The sequence below is a fragment of the Lissotriton helveticus genome, chromosome 5_1 (genome assembly GCF_964261635.1).
Source record: "Lissotriton helveticus chromosome 5_1, aLisHel1.1, whole genome shotgun sequence".
Classification (NCBI taxonomy): Eukaryota; Metazoa; Chordata; class Amphibia; order Caudata; family Salamandridae; genus Lissotriton; species Lissotriton helveticus.
Window position 1 is genome coordinate 740,516,739 of NC_136065.1, and position 22,438 is coordinate 740,539,176.

The 22,438-nt window shown below is 47.1% G+C and overlaps 1 protein-coding gene across 2 annotated transcripts in view; it reads right to left on the minus strand.

Moving 5' to 3' along the window:
- LOC144754887 (hexokinase-1) overlaps positions 1–22,438 on the minus strand; it is a 1,510,469-nt gene that overhangs the window by 1,215,648 nt on the left and 272,383 nt on the right. For both annotated transcript variants that reach the window (XM_078643208.1, XM_078643209.1), the window contains exon 4: positions 4,167–4,286. In XM_078643208.1, the coding sequence (XP_078499334.1) occupies positions 4,167–4,286 (120 nt within the window). The remainder of the gene's footprint in view (positions 1–4,166; positions 4,287–22,438) is intronic.

Genomic DNA, 22,438 nt, shown 5'->3' on the forward strand with positions numbered 1-22,438 from the left:
TCTGATGTTATGCCGCCGAGAGCGGTTCTCCAAATCCTCCACGTGGGATTGCAAGTCCACTTGCTAATCATGTATGCATATGATCTCCTGTTGTAGCGCTTCAATCTCCACGTCCCAGGTATCGCCTTTAGTCTCCAGTTCTGCCACTCTCTAACCTATGGCGTCAGTGTCCCGACCAAGCTCTCTGATCTCCGCTTTCAGCTCCGTTTTAAGGGCTTGAATGTCCTCTCGCAGGCCGCTGAAGAGGGACTCTAGAAAAGTTTTAGTAATTGGCTCATCTGTGGTCGGTGTCTCAGTGGCAGGGTTGACGGCCGCCATTTTGCTGGTTCCCGCCTTTTGTCCGGGCGAGTTGGGGTCTGCCCGCTTCCCCGCTGCGGCAGAATTGAACAGATCTTTTATGGATCTGTCTTTACGCACCCTTGCCGTGGACATGACCCCGTGGGCCCGTGACGTGCACCGGACAGCCCCGTTCGTCCCGGCTGCGCTAGCCCTCTACGTCGTGTGGGTTCCCGACTCGCCAACCTGGCGCGGCACTGCTGGCTCGGTATGCCCCCCCCCCGTGGAGTCCACCGATGTTGTCCCCCTCTCCCTGGGATCGCTGAGTGCGGCTTCAGGCACCCCAGCCGATCGCTGCTCCGCTGTCCAATCCCTCGCCTCCAGCGCCCGGGTGTAGCCTCAACCAACAGGCCCTCATTCGCCTCCCAAGGAGCAAGAGTGGAGCGCCGCTGGGCCGCCGTGTAGGACCCTCACTCCGCCATGCCAGCTCGTCCTCTTTCAGCAGCACCACAGGGCAAGTCTTTCTTCCCACCCCGCAGCAGGCCCGCAGTGCAATTTCAAAATGGCGGTCACCTAACCGTTGCGCGGGGATCTCTATCGGCCGACCAGCCTCCTCCTGAATCCCGCGGGAGACTTGGGTTCGTCCCCAATCATGCAGCAACGTTGCTCGTGCCTCTGGGACCCAGATGCTGGGGCAATGTCTCTTCGCCGTGCCTCCCAAATCTACCGGGTGCTCGGCTGTGCAGCGCTCGGCAGGGGACCCTCCGCTCCTCACCTCTGTCCCCCGTCGGCTGGGTTCCGCTCCCGGGCGCCGGGCAAGCGGACGTCCGCTCGTGTTGCCTCACTCTGATCCGCCTGGTCTTCCTTCACAGTCGTCAGGGTCGGCAGCGGCAGGCCCGCAGTAGCCCCGGGGCAGGGTGCCCCGGGAGCCTCGCGCAGAACCGCGCGGGTCAGGCCCGCCACCAAGCGCCGACCTCACGTGGCAGTGATCCGGCCGACGCGCACCAGAATCGGATGCACTCCGCCGCTCACCTCGGGCTCACTCCACCTCCGCCGGGCCCCCCTAGGCCTCACCAGGCCGCACCAGTCTGGGCCGTTCACAGAGTTTCTCGGCTTCAGCTGCGGTCCGCCCTGGTCCCCACCAGCACCAGGTGCGTCAGGGCAACAATCAGTCCCTAAATGAGCCCAAACGCGGACGAGGAGATGCTGTGTAGAATGCTATGTTAGCGGCCGGCGGCGGGAGCTCCGAGAAGCACGTCCGTTCACACCGCCATCTTGGCCACGCCCCCCCCTAGGATGTTTTTTTAAATGAATCACTGAATCATGTCTCTTTTTGTGATTGTATTTCGACATATGTTATGTTATGTTGTTATGTTAAAGGGCTCTTCTATAGCGTGCGGCTACTCCATGGAGTGTCCCGGCGCTTTGGCAAAGAGAGAAATAGAAGGAAAGTACATAACACAATGCCCTCCACCTGGCAGCAAAGAAATTACTGGGCGAAAAGCCACGTCTTCAGGTCCTTTCGAAAAGCAAGCAGGTTAGAAGTAGTTCTCAAAGCAAAAGGAAGCTCGTTCCAACAGCACGGGGCCAAATACCGGAAAGAGCGGCCTCCAGTACGAGCACGTTTAATGATGGGAACAGTTGCTTTGGCCTGCAATGCGGACCTCAGGGACCTCCTTGGAGCGTAAAAAGCCATCCGCTTCCGGAGATATTTAGGACCGGTCAAGTGGAGAGCTTTAAAGGCCAGAGTCAGGATCTTAAAGGTGACTCTTTTGGCAATCGGGAGCCAATGAAGTCTCTCAAGCAACTCCCGACGCGCGAGCCCTTCGTGGCAGTCCAAAGATGGCTCTAGCGGCCGAGTTTTGCACGACCTGCAAACGAGCTAGAAGATATTTCGGGAGGCCTAGATATTATGATTGATTGTCTTTAAGTATTATGAATGTAAAAAATGTTTTTATTATTGTGTTTTAACAGTTTTCTAGCGATTGATGAATAACTTGGACTATTTTCTTATGACTTGGGAGTAAAAATTGTAATGTGTTTGTGCTTATAATTGTGGGGATCCCTTATTTTGACACTGATGTGGATGGAATGCTGCTTGGGCGAGGGTGATTATTAGTGACATTGATCCAAGGAAATTTTTGTTCATTGACTAGACCAATTGGAGCAAGGCAAGATAAGAACTTTTTAAAAACAGATGTGGGGGTGAACTAAAAGTCTCCTCTCTTTCAAACAGAGGCACCAGGTATAAATATTGGACCTCCTGAGCCACTCATTAGCATGGACCTGAGGATATTAAATAAGAATGACTGCCTCATTCCCTAGAGGACTGGCCTTCTATTTGAGGCCCGTCTTGTTCCCCAAAGGACTTCCCTGCTGCTACCAGAGACCTGCCTTGTTGCTTGAGGCCTGCTTTGTTCCCAGATGACTGCCCAGCTGCTTCAAGCCTGCCTTGCTCTCTGAGAAGGAATACTAGACCTGTTCCTTTTATCCCAGGCTAACCTGCTTGACTGCAAGAGTCACCTGGCCTACCTGTTCGGAGCTATAGGGACAGAACATGCTCCAGAGGCCCCCATGCAATTGCTTAGCTGACCTGCTGTAACTTGTCCAGCCTGGGCCTGCCTGAGCCCTGGTGGCCTATGCTGGAGCGAATTCCTGATCCCCTAGAGGTGCCTTCCCAGGCCCTGGACCCTTGGCTGACATCAGTTGAGCTCCTGCAGTGAAATACAGAAGTTTTTAAATCTGTACACTGGACTTTGAGAAGGTAACTTTTAAGCAGGACTAACCTTGTCCTTGTATCTGGCTCACACTTCATTGCGGTCAGCCTGAACTTGTGACTTTGTCCCAGTCTAGGGCGACCAGCTATCCACAGTTAGCGCTTTCTGTTTCTTGGCATTGTTTTTACTTAAACATTTAAAATTGCATATCTCCAGTTTGCCAGATTGGATGTTTGTTGTTTTGGTCTAATTTTATGTATTAAATTTACTCTAGTTTTCTAAATTGGTGTGGGATGTCTCTTGTGTTTGGTTTTTACTCCTCTTCCCAAGGGAGACATTAATAGACCAAAAATAGATCGCAAAATAAATAGAGATTTCTAGACAGACCAATCCCTTTTATGGCAACAAAGGCAGAGTGCACAGTTCTTACCATTACTGTGGGTTTGGTGCCTCTGAAGTGGGATCTCAGAGGTTTGTCCTATCTGTGACGAGGAAGAGGGAGGTTTTGGTTTATGTACATGTTAAAGGTATTATATGTTCTGTTTTAAAACTTGTGAAAAGAATATTTCTGGGTTCACTTACAGTGTCTGCATAATCGGGCATAATATGTTTTAGCGGCAATTTCACTGCTACAGAGCAATACTTCCAGATTTCGAATTCTGCATTTTTCCTGTAACTTCACAATTTTAAATGGCCATTTTGTGTAATCACATTGCACAAGTCACTGATGGTACTTTACAAAATGAACACTCCCCAAAATGATATTATATTCTTTGATACAGGTTTTTCTGCATAAATGAACTCAGAACACCACACATAGATTTACTCTATTGTAGCAGAAAAAACACCTACAAAGGTAGTGTGCAAGAAGGTTTTCTTCAGCTTATTTAGAGTTCGTACAGTTTCAATAAAACTACTGTACTACATGCATGCTGAATAAAGTGTGCCACCCCTTCAAATACCATACTTTAAAAATAGGACAATTAAATTTATGGCATCATAAACTAAGTTCCTCAAGAGAAGAAATCATTATTCTAGGTATGCTGCGACCATGGACGTTCAGGCTTTGTATACATATGTACTATACATCATCGTTCTTCCAATTAAAGGAAAATGTGGAACAAATTCTCAATTTCACCAATGAGACTGACATTTAGAAAAGTATGTTCTTACCTCATCTAGCTTTGATTGTCTACAAGGAAAAGAAAATGTAAACCCAACTGGTAGCTTTTTATCTTTTATTCTCTTTTTGTCCATGAAATCTCCCAAGCATTCAGCAACATGATCAAATAGCTGTACAAATACATAAAATGGTATACAATTCTTAAGTTTCAGCAAAAAGAAAAATCACATGTTCAACATTACAGATACTCATGCCAGGCTACATTTCCTACATGTAGATTGTTGACTTTTGTTTATTTAAACTCACAAACCATTCAAGGAAAAAGTTGACTAATTGACATAAATGATTATTTGTGCAAATGATAAGAAGGACGTTTGAACTCTTCTTAGACAGAGAGGTGTGATGTTGTATGATTAACCTCTGTCAGATGGTGAGAAGAATTTTTACCTGCAGAGATACAATGACATATACAATAAAACACAAACCTAGAGTGAAAGCATAAACCTGGGCCTTAAAAGACCCAGGGAACCGGGGAATCAGACGAATTGCAAGTTGGCTAACTTAGTCTACCTCACTGAGGGGAAGATGTATTAATATTTCTTCTGCTGCAAGTTGAGAATGGAACTTTGAATCTGACCCCTAAATCAGAATCAGCTGAGGAGTGGTGAAGTTCGGCGTCCACGAGGGCTGCGGCGCAGTGAAACTACGCGCCAGGATTCCGGCTCCGACCCCGGGCCTTTGGGGAAACGCTGGAACTGATTGCGGGTACCTTGAGGGTTGAGAGGCATGCGCTGGGATACCAGAGTCGGCAGTTCGGCTCAACCAGCCCACCTCGAATACCGGGAGCACCCAAGGAGGAGTCCTGCGGCAGAGGTGCGGTGTAAAGTGTGCACCTGTGGAGTTCCCCCACCGGGGGTGCGGGCGGAGTCCGGAGTGCACTGCTGTCGAACCGGGTGGCCGTATTAAAGCAGCGTTATACTGGAGACACTGCCACAACGGGCTCTAAGTGAGAAGTGGAACACTGGGACTGGGTCAGCGAAGAGGAGTCGGAACTATGCGCTAAGGCTTGATTGGAAGCAACAAAGATCCTGGCGCAGACAAATGAGGAGGCTCTGCGGCCCTGTACCCTGAAAAGTACTCTGAAAAGTGACTCAGGAAGCTTCTTTGAACCTGGGCACCAAGAGCAGTCGTGAGGGAAACGGCTGGACAATGCCACTACCGACCGGGAGGGGAAGGGCCTGACAAAACTACATCTCCCAGCGGCCCCTGCTCTCCCGTGACGTGATGCTGCCAGATCGTGGTAAAATCACTGCGGCCCTACTCCAGCGCGGCCAATCGAGGCAGGGCAGGGCAGGGCAGGGCAGGGCCACCCCTCTAAGGCTTGGGAAACTGACTGGGTGGTACCAGACCTGGATATTCTACGGTGAGATATGTACTGAAAATAACACATCCCCTGCATTCACCCCTTTGAACTTTTCGCCAAGAGACTGGGCCATTGTGATTTTGTGATTTTAATTGATTTTATATTTGAGGATCAATAAGCTGGACATATGTATAAGTCCTATCCAGGGTTGTGTAGCAAACCAGATTTTAACTTGTTACCTTCACTGCTGCATGTCTAGTATAGTACTGTTTGCTTACTAATGTCACATATTTCCTTGCTGAATATTATGCAATAATTGGTCTTAAACCACCTAGCTCATATTGATCATATTAGAACGCGGCCATCTTACTTCTTCTATTGCCTTTAGCCCCGGGGTAGCAGTGTTTGTATTTCCTCTTCCTTTTCTAGTTCTACGGCCACTGCATATAATTGACATTTAGTGCTTTTTGGCCCGTATACTGCATTTTGCAAATTATAGGTTTTGAACATGTTTTTTTCTAGATCTTCCCACGTGTTCCTTTGATCCACCTAATTAGGAACGTGGCGATATAGTACCTATAGTACATCTTACCAGTATATTGAAGCATAAATGACAAAAGGGGGTGGTGATGGACGGTGCATCTGAATCAATCAAACACTCACACCCAGTCAAAGGATCTGGGTTTAATCCATCACCATTCTTTAGCCCACTCTGCCACCCCAGTACAGACATGGCTATATGCAAATCAGTCTGACCCTGTGCCTCATGGGAACAGTCCAGCCCGAACTGCCAAGCCATGTCTTCCCTGGACCGGAAACAAGCTTCCGAGGACCGGTTTCTGATATTCCAGCCGTCTTCAGCCCGGCTTGCTTGAATCCAGTGGCAAAGTGAGCAAGGGACTCGCGTCTGAGCATACCCTGCCACACTTATGGCGGCCAAAAGCGGTACAAAAGGGGGTGGTGATGGACGGAGCATCTGAATCAATCAAACACTCACACCCAGTCAAAGGATCTGGGTTTAATCCATCACCATTCTTTAGCCCCCTCTGCCACCCCAGATCAGACACGGCCATATGCAAATTAGTCTGACCCTGTGCCTCATGTGAACAGTCCAGCCCGAACTGCCAAGCCATGCCTTCCCTGGACCTGAAACAAGCTTCCTGGGACCGGTTTCTGGCATTACAGCCGTCTTCAGCCAGGACTGTTCCCATGAGGCACAGGGTCAAGACTGATTTGCATATGGCCATGTCTGAACTGGGGTGGCTTGGTGAGCAAAATGTACCTGTGGGTATAAAGCATAAATGACAAAAAAAACACATAGCCGCAGCCGACCCCCCCCCCCCCCCCTGCTCCACTATAGATACCTACCTAGTGAGGGCGGTTAGTGTTATTAATGTCAAAATAGATAGGGCCGAACGCCGCCTCTCATTAGGTGTAGGCACAGTGATTGAAGAAACTACTGGTCTGGAAGTTGTGTCTACCCTAAGTAGTGTGCAAGATATTATCCCCATTGTAAATTGCGGGACCTCGGATCCTGACCCAGATCCCCCGGTCCCCTCTGAAGTACTACGACTGAACTCGCCTAGTAGCTCACCAACACCGAAAAGGAAAAGGAGCTGCAGAAAAAGTCAAGCAAAAACAGGGACCTCTCGTAGAAGCAAAAAGGCCCACCATCAAATACCCCCACCATGGTATTGGAGAAATCCCCTAGTATAGGACCCTTAAAATTTGAAGCCTTTACTAAACCATTACATGACAAATTAGATGAACTTAAAGAAGTTATTAAACTTTGCAGCTCATTAAAACATTTTTTTTTTTTTTTGCAGAGTTATATATAGCGCGAACTAGAACCGAACCAGTTATCAGAGCGCTATACATAGCACCAGTTACGTTACATGAGGACACTCATTTTTTTAAATTTTTTTTAGGCACGGGGAGATTAAGTGATTTGCCCAGAATCACAGGGGTTTTTGGCGTCGTTACCGAGACTCGAACCCAGATCCCCAGGTCCGAGGTCGAGCGCCTTAGCCATTAGGCCAACCCCCTCTTTACTGTACATCCTAGGGAGAATGTGAGTGGGCCACAGGGGGGCCCATCCTTATGTCAAAAACTAGGAACAACCACCGTAAACAAACCAATCAGTGCCATACTAACCACTGACAGGAATATCAGCGACAGGGGAGGAGCAAGGTACCAATTCTTAAGCACCCCAAAATGGCGCAAACAAGACACCATTAGGCCCTAGACAGATAGCTACTACGAGTAATCATTCCCGCTATACTAGAGAGGTTACGACAATAGACGCAGAGACGACCCAGGCACCTATAAATTTGAGGGAAAAGGAGGGCCCGGAAGGAAGTATCAGCATGTCGATTAATTTACCCCCTGAATGCCGCCCATTTGTGGCAGTATTGAGAATGTACCCCAACTTGAACACGGCCAAAGGGAGACTCACTCTACTTTAAAAAAATAAGGTGGTGCATTGGCTAAATTAAAACTGTAGCTATCCCGTGGCCCATGCAGACACTATACTCTTGACCAGAAGAGTACACTGGATTGGACCCCTAAGGAAAACATCACAATGTGACTAAGTAATTATCAATTTCAGGAACCCCAACTGGGCTAGGACTTCTCTGGACAGAGTAGCGGTTTTACCACACAATGACTCCAAAATATCACCTCCCCTTAGGCTACTTTTATAGGCATCTAAAACCATCAGCCAACATGGAAGGTGTCCAGGAGCCACGGAGAACTAAATTAGCATTGTTACCCCTGCCGCATTACACTTTACCTACATTCAACAGATTTTACACACTAACCACACTCGAGGAAAACGATTGACAGAGTACCGACCATCTACCCGATGGGAAGGTGGGATTAGTAGGTACTGGGCAGACAGGTGCAGGCCATATGCAAATCAGCCTTGACCCTGTGCCTCATGGGAACAGTCCAGCCTGAACTGCCAAGCCATGTCTTTCCTGGACCGGAATAAAGCATCCAAGGACCGGTTTCTGACTATCAGCCTTCATCAGCCCGGATAGCTTGACTCCAGTGGTGTGGAGAGCATGGGACTCACGTCTGAGAATACCCATCCCACTCGGGGTGACAAATGCAAAACGAACAATTGATGGACAGAATGCAGAACAATGTCATACATTCACCCCAGTACAGAGATCTGGGCCTAAATCCATCGTTTTTTTGCACTCCACACCACCCCAGGTCAGACAGTTCGGGCTGGACTGTTCCCATGAGGCACAGGGTCAGACTGATTTGCATATAGCCATGTCTGAACTGGGGTGGCTGAGTGAACTAAAGAATGGTGATGGATTAAACCCAGATCAGTTGACTGGGGGTGAGTGTTTGATTTGTTCAAACGCTCCGTCCATCATCCCCTTTTGTATCGCTTTGTTCGCCCTAAGTGTGGCAGGGTATGCTCAGACGTGAGTCCCTTGTTCACTTGGCCACTGGATTCAAGATAGCCTGGCTGATGAGGATTATGAATCCGAAACCAATCCCAGGATGCTTGTTTCCGGTCCAGGGAAGACATGGCTTGGCAGTTCGGGCTGGACTGTTCCCATAAGGCACAGGGTCAGACTGATTTGCATATAGCCATGTCTGAACTGGGGTGGCTGAGTGAACTAAAGAATGGTGATGGATTAAACCCAGATCAGTTGACTGGGGGTGAGTGTTTGATTTGTTCAAACGCTCCGTCCATCATCCCCTTTTGTATCATTATGTTATAGGTGGCCTGTGTCTGCTGCATGAGTGCTCATGTTTACCCCCTTGCATGTCCCGAGATCCAGAACCTCTTTGCGTAACACGCAAGCATCTTTTACGGAATGTCATACCGTGGCCTTTTTCCCCCGTCGACAGCAGCACCCCTCCCCGTTACCCATAAAAACAGACTAGTCCTGGGTATACTTGTTCAAGCGGCCCACCTCACATCAGGTCATCTGCTGATCTGGGAGTTACATGCAGCAGGGTCTGGCTCGCGTCCCCCACTGAGCTCGAGCTGGTTTAGGAGTCCGAGTCCCTCTGCTCCTCCCCAGAGTGCGATAGTGGTTCCTGGGTGTCAGCCGCACTCAGCGAGGCCACTGCTGTGATCGTACTGGCCCTAGCTCGGTTCACCTCCTCAATCTTCGGGGTGGTTCTTCGAAGCGGTCCCTCTGTCTGGGGAGCGTGTCAAGGCCTTGTCAGCGGGGCTGCTTCCTCCTCCCTGCGGTCCACGGGGATCCTGCGACTCAATACAGCCCCATACGTCCTGGGGGGTGGTGAAGAATAGAGTGCCTCCATTACGCACTATGTGTAGTTTGGCTGAGAAAACCATAGAGTAGGACACCCCCATCTGGTGCAGTTTCCTTTTGACCGCAGTAAAGGATGCTCTTTGTTGTTGCACCTCCCGTGAAAAGTCTGGGAAGATCCGTACCACACTGTTGTCTATCTTAAGTTGCCCTTTAAGGCGGGCCTGCCCCAGCACATGGTCTCTATCTTTGTAGAACAGGAGTCTGGCCACCACCGGCCTCGGGCAGTCTGCCAGGTTGCTGGGCTCGAGCTGGAACTCTGTGCGCCCGTTCCAGGGCAAAGGACGTGGACAACCCCTCCTCTGCAACTTCTGTGCGCAGCCAGCGCTGAAGGTACGCCACCATTTTGTTTCCTTCGACTTTCTCGGGAAGGCCTGTGACTCTGATGTTATTCCGGCGGGCCCTATTTTCCGCATCCTCTGCTCCAGTATCAGCACTCTTTTTTTCTATGTCCGTGAGTTTGCTTGTTGTCGCTGTGACTGGTGGCCGCAAGCTTTCTATCTCCGCTTCTGCAGCCGTGACACGATCAGACAGCTTTCTATGGTCCGCTCGGAGGAGGCCTAAGTCTTCCCTGATAGTGTCAATCTAAGTTTCCAACGCCATCCGTGAGCGTTCTATGGCCTGCAGAATATCATGGAGTGAGAGGTCTTCTTGGGGCATCCCACGTCTTTCCTGGTCCCCGGGCGTGAATTAGAGTCTCCGCGTTCCTCGCTCGGCCCCTCTTGTTGCTCGGTATCCCGCCTCTTGGTGTTGGGGCCCATGACGTCTTCGAGGTCAGTGATCCCCCACCCCCAACGTGGGCTATGACAGGTTAGAGCTGGTTGCGGTCCTACTTGCTCTCTCTGCAGGGCGAGTGGGGACTGGCCGCCCTGTGTCTCACTCCTGCTGTTACGCGATATTCCAGCTTTAGTCCCGTCCCCAGTGGAATCCAGTTCTGTTGCGATGGTAGGGTTTGTACCCCTCCTCCGCCCCTGACCCCTCTGTTTTTGGGCCCGTCACCTCCGAATCTGCCCTTGCTGCATCCCCGACCGACGTGAAGTTCCAGCCACTACTGCTGATTCACCGATGGCTCAGTTAGTCCGCAAACTGCGGCTCCGTGGTCCAGTTCGCCCACTCAGGCTGTCCCAGCCCCGTCGCGAGCCTCTCGACAAGTGTCAGCAATTATGGCAGCCATACCATCCACTGCGAGTGCTCGGGCTGCTGTCCATCACCCTGGGGTCACTGTATGCCTCACTAGCTCTGCTGTACCAAGTCCGAGGGGGCTATGCCGTCGTCGTCCATGGTCCGGCCCCTGTGCTCTTCGCAGCCACTAAGCAGCATTTTCCGCAGTAGAGGCTGTGTTCAGGGCACTTCACCTGCCCGGCGCATCCCACTGCTCTGCCTATCAGGTGCCACTCTGCTCCGTCTCTGGATGTCCAGGATCTCCCGGGGACACCTGGCCTTCCCTGCCGTGCCCCGCTGTAAGTCCTCCGTCGGTCTCAGCAATGGCCAGCTCGAGCGTCCCTTGCAGCGCTGCCCCTACGCTGTGCCCCGTTTCGGTCAGTTAATGGGACCACGCAGGGCAACCCCTAGCCAGTCTCACTGCCCCTTCTGTATCTCTAACATCCAGGAGCCGTTACCGCCATGTCGGCCAGGCCGCCGCCAACTCCAAAACCCCCCTGAGTCGCCAGTCACTCGTACCTCGCGCTCTGCTGTTTCCCGCTGCAGGACCCTGTATCGTCCTCTCCGCAGCGCTGTCTCCTCTTCTCTTGATCCACACGGCCGTCCGTCCTCCCCCCTACCCCACCACCATGGGAGGGAGGGGGGGTCACCGGTCTACACGCTTCCCAGGTTGCGCCAGCCGTACTGGGGATCTGAGTCCCTGCTTCAGCATCTGTCTTCTAGGCCTCTCTCCCGCGTGTGAGAACTCGCCAGGTCCCGGGGTCCACTGCAGCTCCTCCCTGCTCCTCCTCCTTACCAGCGTTCAGCCCGGCTCCCGCCTCCACCGGTGTCACTCGTCCCACACCTAAAGCAGCAGCGCAGGGCAATCGTCCGGCAGGTCCCCAGCTCTTCTTTCCCTCAGGAGCCGTTAGTGCCACGCGTCCGCCATTTTGCGCAGGTCTCAGATCTCTGGCTCCACCGAAGCTCTGTCTCACGCCACCTCCTCACCAGCGGCGGTCCCCGCCTCTGCCCGGGTCATCTTTCTAGCATCCGAGGCAGCAGCGCAGGGCGACCCCAAATCAGGCACACAGCTCTTCGGCACTCCAGAAGCGGTTATTGCCGCGCAGCCGCCATCTTGCGCGGTCCGCGACCACACCAGTTCTTTCGCCCTATGTCTCCGATGGAGGGCTATCAACCCCCTGCAGCAAGCGCCCCTGACGTCCCTATGTTTCCGACACCCCAAGGGCCGGTCTACTTGCTCGGGGCTCCTCTTCAGCAGTTAGGATGGTGACAGAGAGGGGATCACCGACGGGAGCTCCGATTCAGGCTCCCGACTCCATTGGCATCAGGCCACGCCCCCTTCTGGATTGATGAACTGTTGGTTAGTGACCACAACTGTATAATCATGTCAATGGCGGTGTGGGGCATTAGATCTATAGTACAACTAACGGCCACAGGTAATATTTCCCCGTGTAGACCACATGGCACAAGAATAAGATGGAAAGGCATTAACTCTGATAAGATCTTAAAAAATATTGTTTCGGAATGTGGTAATGAGATACATGACAGTTTAGAAATCGAGGTTGAACCAGCTTTGATATTAACTAACTTCTGTAAAATTAGCGCTACTATCGATAAGTTACTAACTGCACCACTGAGCAGCAAACAAATTCAAACTAGGGGCTGGTCAACCATTCTTGTACCGACTAACTGAACCAGGTAAAACAAGCTCCCTCAAGCAGTCCCAGGGATAAGGTATTAGTTAACAAACTAAGACTAGTATATAAATTAACATTAAAATCGAGGAAGAGGGAACTCCAGGAGGAGGCCTGGGATAAACTTGCACTGGCTGCAGACTCGTCCAATAACAAGATATTCTGGGAAACTGTTAACAACTTTTTTTTTTTTAAACGATTCTTACCCCGAATTTTTATGCCATGTCTGTAGCGAGGAGTGGGTGGTACACTTTTCCAGCATTTTTAACGCATGCGATACCGATTTTGAGGATTGTACAAACCCGAGTATCTGGTCAGCTATCCCCCTAGACATCACCCTTGATGAGGTAGGGCAAGGAATCAGATGCAGTAAAGGTGGAAAAGCCCCGAGCCCGGATGGTGTACAGATAGAGGTTTATAAAACCGTACCAGACCTTTGGGGTCTGATACTCACCAGAGTTTTTAATGCAGCAGTGACTGAGGGTGCCCCCACCACAGAACTACAGGCCGATTTCTTTACTAGACTCATCAGTAAAGGTGATGAGTAGGGTTTTACTAGTAAGATTGGAATAGTGGGTTGAGGATAAGGGGATACTGACTCAGGCCCAATATGGTTTTAGAAAGGACCTGGGTACGTTAGAACAATGTATTATTTTAGAGCTTGTAATTGGAAAATACACATGTGCCAAGCAAGAGGGCCTCTTTTTATGTTTTGCTGATGTTAGTATCGCCTTCGAATTAGTGGACCATGCTATACTCTGGACAGTCCTACTCAATCTTGGTGCCCCAGAGCCCATTATTTACTTTTTAGCCAGGCTATATAAGAAATTATCAACTAGAGTACGGTTTGGCCAAAAGGGCGAATGTACTCCTAATTTTAAATTTTAAAGTAAAACGTGGCATCCACCAGGGCTGCATCTTAGCACCACTGTTTTTACTCTATTTATTAATTAAGTAGACGCAGCTCTTACACTTGTTCAGACAGATGCCCCCCGAGCGGAGGGCCAGGATATACCGGTTCTGCTTTATGCAGATGATGCTGTACTCTTATCTAGAACGCCGTTGGGCCTACAGCGGTTGATTGATAGGTTTGCGGTCTTTATTAAGGAGAGGAAGCTGCTGATTAATAAGGCTAAAACATATACCATGGTATGTGATGCAAACGGTAGACAATTTCTGTTACTTGGGGATATCTCTAACTGAGGATGGCAAATAGACTCGGGAAATGTCTAACATCCGGGCAAAAATGTCTAAAAGCGTGCATGGGGTCTTCAGGTTCGCCTCCAAACTAGGGGATCGCCAAATTAAAGACATGATACATATCTATAAAGCTAGATGTACCTCTATTGCATTATACAGTGCAGGTGTATGGGGTGTTTACCCCAGCGAAGAACTGCGAATAGAGGAATTTTTTTTTCTTAAAAAGCTTTTATGTCTGCCTGCTTTAGCGTCCTCTGAATTAATCCACTGTGAAGTGGGGCTTAATTACCTGATAGACTTGATTGCACTCAGACCGCTACTACTTTGGAGAGCAATATGGTCAAAAGAGGAGACCACATCCAATAAATCCACCATCAAGGACTGTCTGCAATTTGCAAATGTCTCAAGATTCCGTGGCTCAAATATATAGCCAATGTGTATAAAGACTTATTCAAACATATGATCTTGGTAAACACAAAGGAAGTCACAGGGCTGTCTAAACAAGAGATTAAGAATGCTTTTTTGTCCCATAAGGAGTGCAGACTGAGATCAGTAGGGAAGCAAACAACTTATCAGCTTTATCATTTGCATATAGATTCCAATGGTTTTCAAAACTATCTATCCCTGGTTACGAGGCCCTCACATCTCTATGTTTTAACAAGAATGAGACTAGATCTTGCTCACCATTTAGCAGCGTATCCTAGTATGAAACAGCGACCAGTCTCCCCTTGTCCATGTGACAGGCACTCTAAACAAAGCCCCTTGCACTTTCTTCTTTTAAGTGATTTCTATCTGAACTTCCGAATTGTTTCTTTTAAAACCTCTTTTTAAAAATATAATGTCTTAACCACAAATGCTGCTATGAGTTTGATGTTTACACTAAGAGAGCCTGAGATTTGTTTCAATGCTGCTGTATTTATTTTAAAATCAATCCATGCAAGGAAAAGTATGGTGGTTTAACGTTTATGTGATTATATATTCTTGCCTTATGAAGTTGTTACAGGATTTTATTATTGTGTATGTACTTATCCGCTTTTATGGTTGCTACACTTAACCGAATAAAGCTTATTAAATCAAATCAAATATTTAATGCAATACAACAAGACACCTTGCTGTGCTGTGCTGCGTGATCAGGAGAGGGCGGCATAGTTAACATGATATGCTGCATTCCTGTCCTTTTCCTTTCCCTTTCCCCTTGGCCCTCCGTATGTGGCCCTGGGGGCCATATGTATTCCCCCCTGAAAATCCGTGCACGGTGCCTGCCACATGGTGCAGGCATTTCAACAAATTCCCATTTCACAATGGGAGCTTGTGCTGCGGGCAGTTTCCGTTCTGCGCACCATGTGCAGTCGCATCATAATCAGGTGTGAGGCAGTGCCGACCTATGTTCGGCGGTTCCCTGACTGAAATGGTGACGTCGGAGGCAACTCCAAACGACATCGAAATCAGGCCCTATGTGTTTTCCACTTTACCTCTTTTATATACACATGCGGTTACATATAAAATGGATCCATGTCCTACATGGAAATAACACCCCATTTTTCTGCATGTTTGTGTGTCGTGTTTTGTTTGCTCACCAGTTGTGAAATCTCTATTTGGATTTGGGCGGAAGAACACCATCCTGGGCCCATGCTTGATATCTTTTTCATCAATAATGACATATGCAAGAATAAATAGGCGAGTAGACCCTTTGAATATTTTATGCTGTATGTCATTAGTCCAGACATAATTAGGAAAAGACAATAGACAATTACAAAAGAATGCTAACTCTGGGGCATTTATTCTAGTCCTGATGAAAGTCAGGGTTCCCTCTGGTGGCTGATTAAAAAAAAGACTGAAACATGTTGACACTAGAAAGAGTGTAAGGACATTTTACCCCAGCAATACTCAAAGTCTGTTTTTGTTCATTCCAGGGACACCTGCAGGGTCGAACTGGGCCAAAAAATAGGTGTGGACACCAAAATAAAAATGGCCCCAATTAGTGAATTAGTTAGCTAAAAAAACATAGCCCATGTGTGCAAATTGGAAAAGTTTTGAACTTGTACAGACAAGCTGTACATGTGTTTTGCAAGGTATGGAAGACAGCATTGATTTGACCTTTCTAAAGGCAATTTTGTTTTAATATCAGTGAAATCGACAGTAAAAAAACATCTTAGCAGACCATAAAACAGGCCCACAAAAAGCCAAAAAGACACCCGACACACTGACCTGTCAGACCAACCCATCGGGTACTGTCTATTTGCCCTTTAAGTTAGTCTGACCCTGGCCACCTGTTAGTAAAGGGATACCTGCGTATTCCTAAGGCAATTTTAACTTTTGGAAGTCCCCAGCAAGATAGTATCATAAGTGCTCCCTGGAAAATGCCCATCCTGGTTTATAGAGACCAGGATGACACCTGATGATAAAGTATTCCACTAAAAGAGTAGGTGAGGGTCTTTAATAACAAGTGGGGTTGCTGATAGGTTACCTGCCGTTGTTGTCCACATTGACCAAATAAAAAAAAAAACGTTTTGGGGTCATAGGTTGTAGGATACCATTTTGTGATGAATATATTTGTTAGGGAGATTGTATCCTGTCCTATTTATAGTAACACTTCAATAGAAGAAATGTCTAGTTTGACAAAAATTGAATTTTGTTTTCTTGCACACCAGTCCTCTAAATGTAGTAACAGATTCAAGCACTAAGTCAGTATGTATTCTTTGAGACGCTATGCAAAATACATTGTGTTCAGTCTTTGTAGTCTATATGATATTTGCCTCATTTGGATATACTTATATTGGCTAGCATCATTATGAGAGTTACATCATGCATATGTTGTAAACATCAGCTCACTGTGACTCAACCCTCATACACAAAAATTGATAAGAAGAATCTGACATCTTGGTGACATTCATATGATCTGTTTGGGTATTTGGGATCTGAAGACTTATTTTACAAAAATAAAAAAATATCAATTGATCATTGACATTGACTTATGTTTGATCAAATCAACGATTGTAAAAATGTTTCAGTGCCTCAAACCCTTTTTATATATTTTATGTAATTATATCAGAAGGGTAAGTGACAAAGGGAAAAAATCCTAAACCACGCAGTCTTAACCACACAATGCCTTTACCATTTAGGGCTTGATTCTGACTCCGACCGACGCGGTCTCGGGACCAAACGACCTCCGGTTGGTGGTCCCAACACCTCAATCACAATGCGACCGCACATGGTGTGGTCACATACTCCCATTTCTCTATGTAAGCCTGTGCTGCGGCCGTAAACCGACCGTAACACAAGCTCCCATAGAGAAATAGGAGATTCTGTTAATCCCTGCACTGCGTGGCAGGCACCTCAGGGTGCCTGACACACGGTGCAGGGCTTAACAGGGGCAGCCGCCAACTGGAGGCCGCAAGGTGAATGGGGCCCTGCTAGGGTCCCCCCAAAATCGCTTTCCGGCTGGATTTCCATGTCGGAAAGCCCAGCATGGGAAGCCTGTGTAAAATCGTGCATCATAATCCCAAAGGCAGAAACCCGACCACCTAGATTACGTGCCAGTCTCCAACTGGCTGATGGGCTTCTTGAGCATGTCGGAATCCAGCCAGAATGACCGGCTGGTTTCAGTTTCAACCGCCTGCATCATAATGCAGCAGTGGAAAGTGAAACCCGTGATGAAGCCCAAAGTATTTTCACTGCATGTGTCTTTACCACGCATATACCATTACGACGCATTTCCTTTCCATGAATGCCTTTACCAAGTACGCCTTTACTACGCATTATGGTAAGTATGTTAAGTCTTATAAAAAGTGGGATTTTTTTTGTCATTTATTAGTTTATTTCTACAAATTACATTATGAATTTTAAAATATAATGTATATAATATTTATATATTACTTACAAATTAGTAATTTGGGGCAGGATGTTAGGGATACAGGGTCTATGGTTGGGGAATTGTATTATTAATCAGGTATTGATTTACTTTTTAAATTGCTAGGCTATTGCAAAAAAGTTCTATATTTCATATACTGACATTGGATTATTATATGTTAAGTTTATTTACAAATTCATTATTAGGAGCGGGATATTATGAATACAGGGGCTATGGGTGGGGAAGTATATTAATACTGAGGTATTAATTTAACTGTTAGATTATTAATTTATAATAAATATAAAAATATTTTTTCAAAAATAGAATATATATTTTATTTTGAAAAATAATTTTTAAATGCGGTAGGAATGGATTATGTTACTTACCCAGTAAACATCTTCTCTTGGCATATAGAGCTGTAGATTCACATGCTCTGCATACTCCTACCATCTAGTGTTGGGTCCGGATGTTTGCAAGTTGTTTTTCTTCTAAGAACTCTTTCTAGTCACGAGGTAAAGTGACTCCCCCTTTCGGTGATGGTGCGTATGGGTACTGATTACATGGTTAGATTGTTTACCAGCAAAAGGGTGCGAATACAGTAAGTGAGCGTGGTAAAGAGATGTCCATGTGTATGTAATGTAAAATAATGAGAACTGCAACAACTACAGGTGTCCAGGAAGGTAGGAGGACGCATGTGAATCTACAGCTCTACCTGCCAAGAACAGATGCTTACTGGGTAAGTGACACAATCCGTTCGAGGCCTGTGTGCTGTAGATACAAATGCTTTGCTTAGACTATATACCAGTATTCTCCCAAAGGAGTGGCTAACAAGGAGATGTTGCAATTGTCTGAAAAAGTGTCTTTAGCACCTCTTGTCCTACACTGACTCGTTGGGGTGCTAATACATCAACACAGTAGTGCTTTGTAAATGTGTGTGGTGTAGACCATGTTGCTGCTTTACAGATGTCAGCTATAGGAATGTTACCTAAAAAGGCCATAGATGCCCCTATTTTACGAGTACGATCCGGTCTAGGGGGTACAAATAAAGTTCTTTTAGCTTTTGCATAGCAAGTTTGAATGCATTTAACAATCCATCTTGAAATACCAGTTTTAGAGATGGGATTGCCTTTGTGAGGTGGAGCAAAAGCAACAAACAGTTGCTTTGTCTTACAAAAGAGTTCTGTCCTCTCAATATAGTACAATAACGCTCTTCTGACATCAAGTGCGCGAAGAGCTCATTCGGCTACAGATTCGGGTTTAGGGAAGCACACAGGTAACTCAACCGATTGGTTAATGTGAAAAGCAGAAACAACTTAAGGGAGGAACTTTGGATTGGTGTGAAGAACTACCCTACCTTTATGAAGCTGAAAGAAGGGTTCTTTTAAGGTTAATGCCTGCAGTTCAACTCTCCTTAACCACTTTGGTGCTCATGATGGCCTGGAGCCGTCATGCCGTTTTGCTCCACCCACGCGCAATTAATTCCCCGCCTGTGCGGGCGAATTAATCAGTGGGCGGAGTTCTGACGAGTCCAGGCCGTCATGAGCACACGCCTACCGTGACTCATGACGGCCAGGAGCCATCATGAGCACCGCAGTGCCGCACCCACACCGCGACGAAATTTGCGCTGCGGCGAAGGGTTAACAAATTGATAACAATGAGAAATGCAACCTTCCATGAAAGAAACTGTAAAGGACAATTATGTAACTATTCAAAGGGTGGACCCATAAGTCTTGTAAGCACAATGATAAGGTTCAACACTGGTGCTGCAGGTACCCTCGGTGGTATTACTCACTTTATGCCTGCCATAAAGGCTTTAATGACAGCAACTTAGAACAAGGATAAATGCTATCTGTTTTGCAAATATGCCGCTATAGCTGAAAGGTGCAAACAAATAGAAGTGTAAGCTAGACCAGTTTACTGTAGGTGCAAAAGGCAACAAATAATGTTTTGAACAGAAGCATCTAGAGGATTAATTTTGTTGTTTTTACCATAGACAACAACTTGTTTCCACTTTGCTGCATAACAAGCTCTAGTAGTAGGCTTTCTTACTTCTTTTAGAATAGTCACATAGTCTGATAGTCAGTTTAAATATTCAACTCTCTGATTTCAGGAGCCAAATTGCTAAGTTGAGCTCCTTGGGACTTAAATGCCTGATTTCTCCATGGTTCTGAGTGAGAAGACAGGAGGTGAGTGAGAGAAGTTGGCCTGGCATATGATGTACACATTTCTAGCGGGCACCTTGCACCAGTCCAAACGACCCTTATTGATGGTAGGTTTAAGACAACCTTTATAGAAAGCTATCCTAGTGGTAGCTGTGGAGAGCAGCCTTCAGGCTAAGTCTTGAAGGAATGTAAAGCAGCTTGTTTTACCAGTCTATAATCTCTTGAATGATCAAATGAAAGAGCACCACACCAGGTATATATATATATAAAATATATGCATTTATTCTAAAACACACCCCTCTAGTCTCTTTATGAGGCTCGAGGCAAAAGTGCAATACAAGAACTTAAATAGCACACAGTAAATTAGCACAGTATACGTTTTGCCCTAGGGGCCTCACAAACCATATACTAAGAAAGTGGTATAAAAACCACGTGAGGGATAGAAGTTAGGCCTAGTGCCTGTAGAACCGCTGGGGCAACCAGGAACCACCCAAGGTAGGGACGCAGGAGACTCACGGGGAACGCGTACAGTGTCTAAACACAGCCGCGAATCACCATGGACTTCTATGGCGAAATTTAAGTTACAAAGTTAAAGATTAGGGACACTTAGGAGTGGACTACGGTGGAACCCCTTCAGTACTGGACACTTCGAGAGTCAAGACCCACGGGAGCACCGAAGTACTCGTGTTACCTCACCCAGGGAAGCCGGGTGCATAGGTGTCTTTTCGTGTCGGGTTTCGTCATCGTTTCCTATAGAGCGCTGCAAAGAAGTGCTGCAGGCGACCAGGGGAAAAATGTCCGGATGGATCCAAGGGTGGATCGGAGATCTGAAGAACCTGAAAGCAGCGGGGACAGAGTTTGGGTCACTAGCCAGTGACCAGGATGGTGACAAGAAGATGCCAGCCGATGTCGGGTGCTTTCAAGTGGAGGAGGTGAAGCGTGACTCTTCAGCCACGAGGTCCAGGAGGCGTCGACAACAACCAGGAGCTGGATTCAAGCTATCCCACTTCGGATGTCGAGTGCTGCAGCGTCGGTATCCGGATTGGACCCAAAAAGCATTGGCAACAGCAACCCATGCAAGATGACAAGATTGGCTTTGGTGCAGACTAGCAAGGCCTGAGGGACTCACCCTTTGGAGGGGAGTCAGGGCACATCTGGAGCAACCAGGAATGCCCCAAGAATCAAAGTAGATTCCTTCGTGGGGACCCACTAGCCAATGGACTAGGGATTGCGAAGGCGCCGCGAGCAGAAATGCAGCATCCATTTTGTGATGCTGGGGCTCTTTTAAACTATTCCCGGGAAAGTAAGTGTGTACATGTCTTCTCCTTCTAGATGGGTGGAATGCTACCCCCCCTGCCAGAACTGGCAGGGGAGGGGAGGGGGGTAGTATTCCAAAGTGTTTGACACGAAACACAACATGTTTTGATAAAGCCAAACCAAAGTTCACATTAACCGCGAGGATTATAATGCACCTAAGAGTATATGGTATGGCCATATCACAGTCTATCACAAAGAGGAGCTCAGAGGGAAAGAAAAGGACAGGGTTGCTCTCCACTCAAAGACCATCAACAATCAATAAACCCTGTCCTTTGGGCGTAAACAAATGTGTCAGTATATTTTGTAACAGACCAGTCTCATGTTCATGATCTCTGTTACACTCCCCTATCCACCGTCTTCTGTACGTGGGTATTTACTGCAGTACGTCCAATCTTTTTTAGAAAGTTAAAAAGAAAGAAACCATATTGGCCAACAACTCCTGACAATCACATAGAACAAAACTGTCTGAGACCTTAATCAATACAGAAAATCCACCGCATAGGATTAACAGCAGACAGATTTCTGCAAAAAAATGTGTGAAGAACCGAATGACACCTCACGGGAACACCGCCATCGGGGCAACTGTCATGTAATCACCAGACTGGGCCCCTTTCTCATCACTGGTCGTCATTCAGTTCAAAAGAAAAAGTGTGTCCAAACAAAAACCAAATAGTTAAAAAAGAAAGTGGTAGCAGATACAATCTGCTTGTGACAAATAAATGTGCTTAAAATCAATAGGCACACCTCTCCACAATTTTTATTCCTAGATACTAGGTGTGAACTATTGAATTAAAAAGGCTGGTAGCTACCATCGCATACCATTACCTATCGCCAACATGTTTCTCTGCCTCAATATATTTGGCAGATTCGTCATGGCTGCACACCTTGTTGCCACACCACTGTTGGACACTATGCTCTATGTAAACTGTCAGGAAGGAAAGGACAATAATGGAAACATTAAAAACCCAGTCTGCCACCATTTAAAACCTGTGTGTGTAATGCATTCTCAATAATTACCCTCAGGCAACCCACTGCAATCATACAGGCCGCTAAGGCACCCGAGCATCAAATATTACTCCAGAGATGAATTTCTCTTGCTATGGTCACTGCGATTGTAATCATCAATCTACGGAGCACAAAGTAGGGGACAAAACCGGAAACATACAAACACAGATGTCAACAGTGTTCATTACTTTGTAAGTATGTTGCATAAAGCATAAAAAACCACTTGTACTATCTTATTTAAAACTCGTGGGAGTTCTACCAATTTCCTC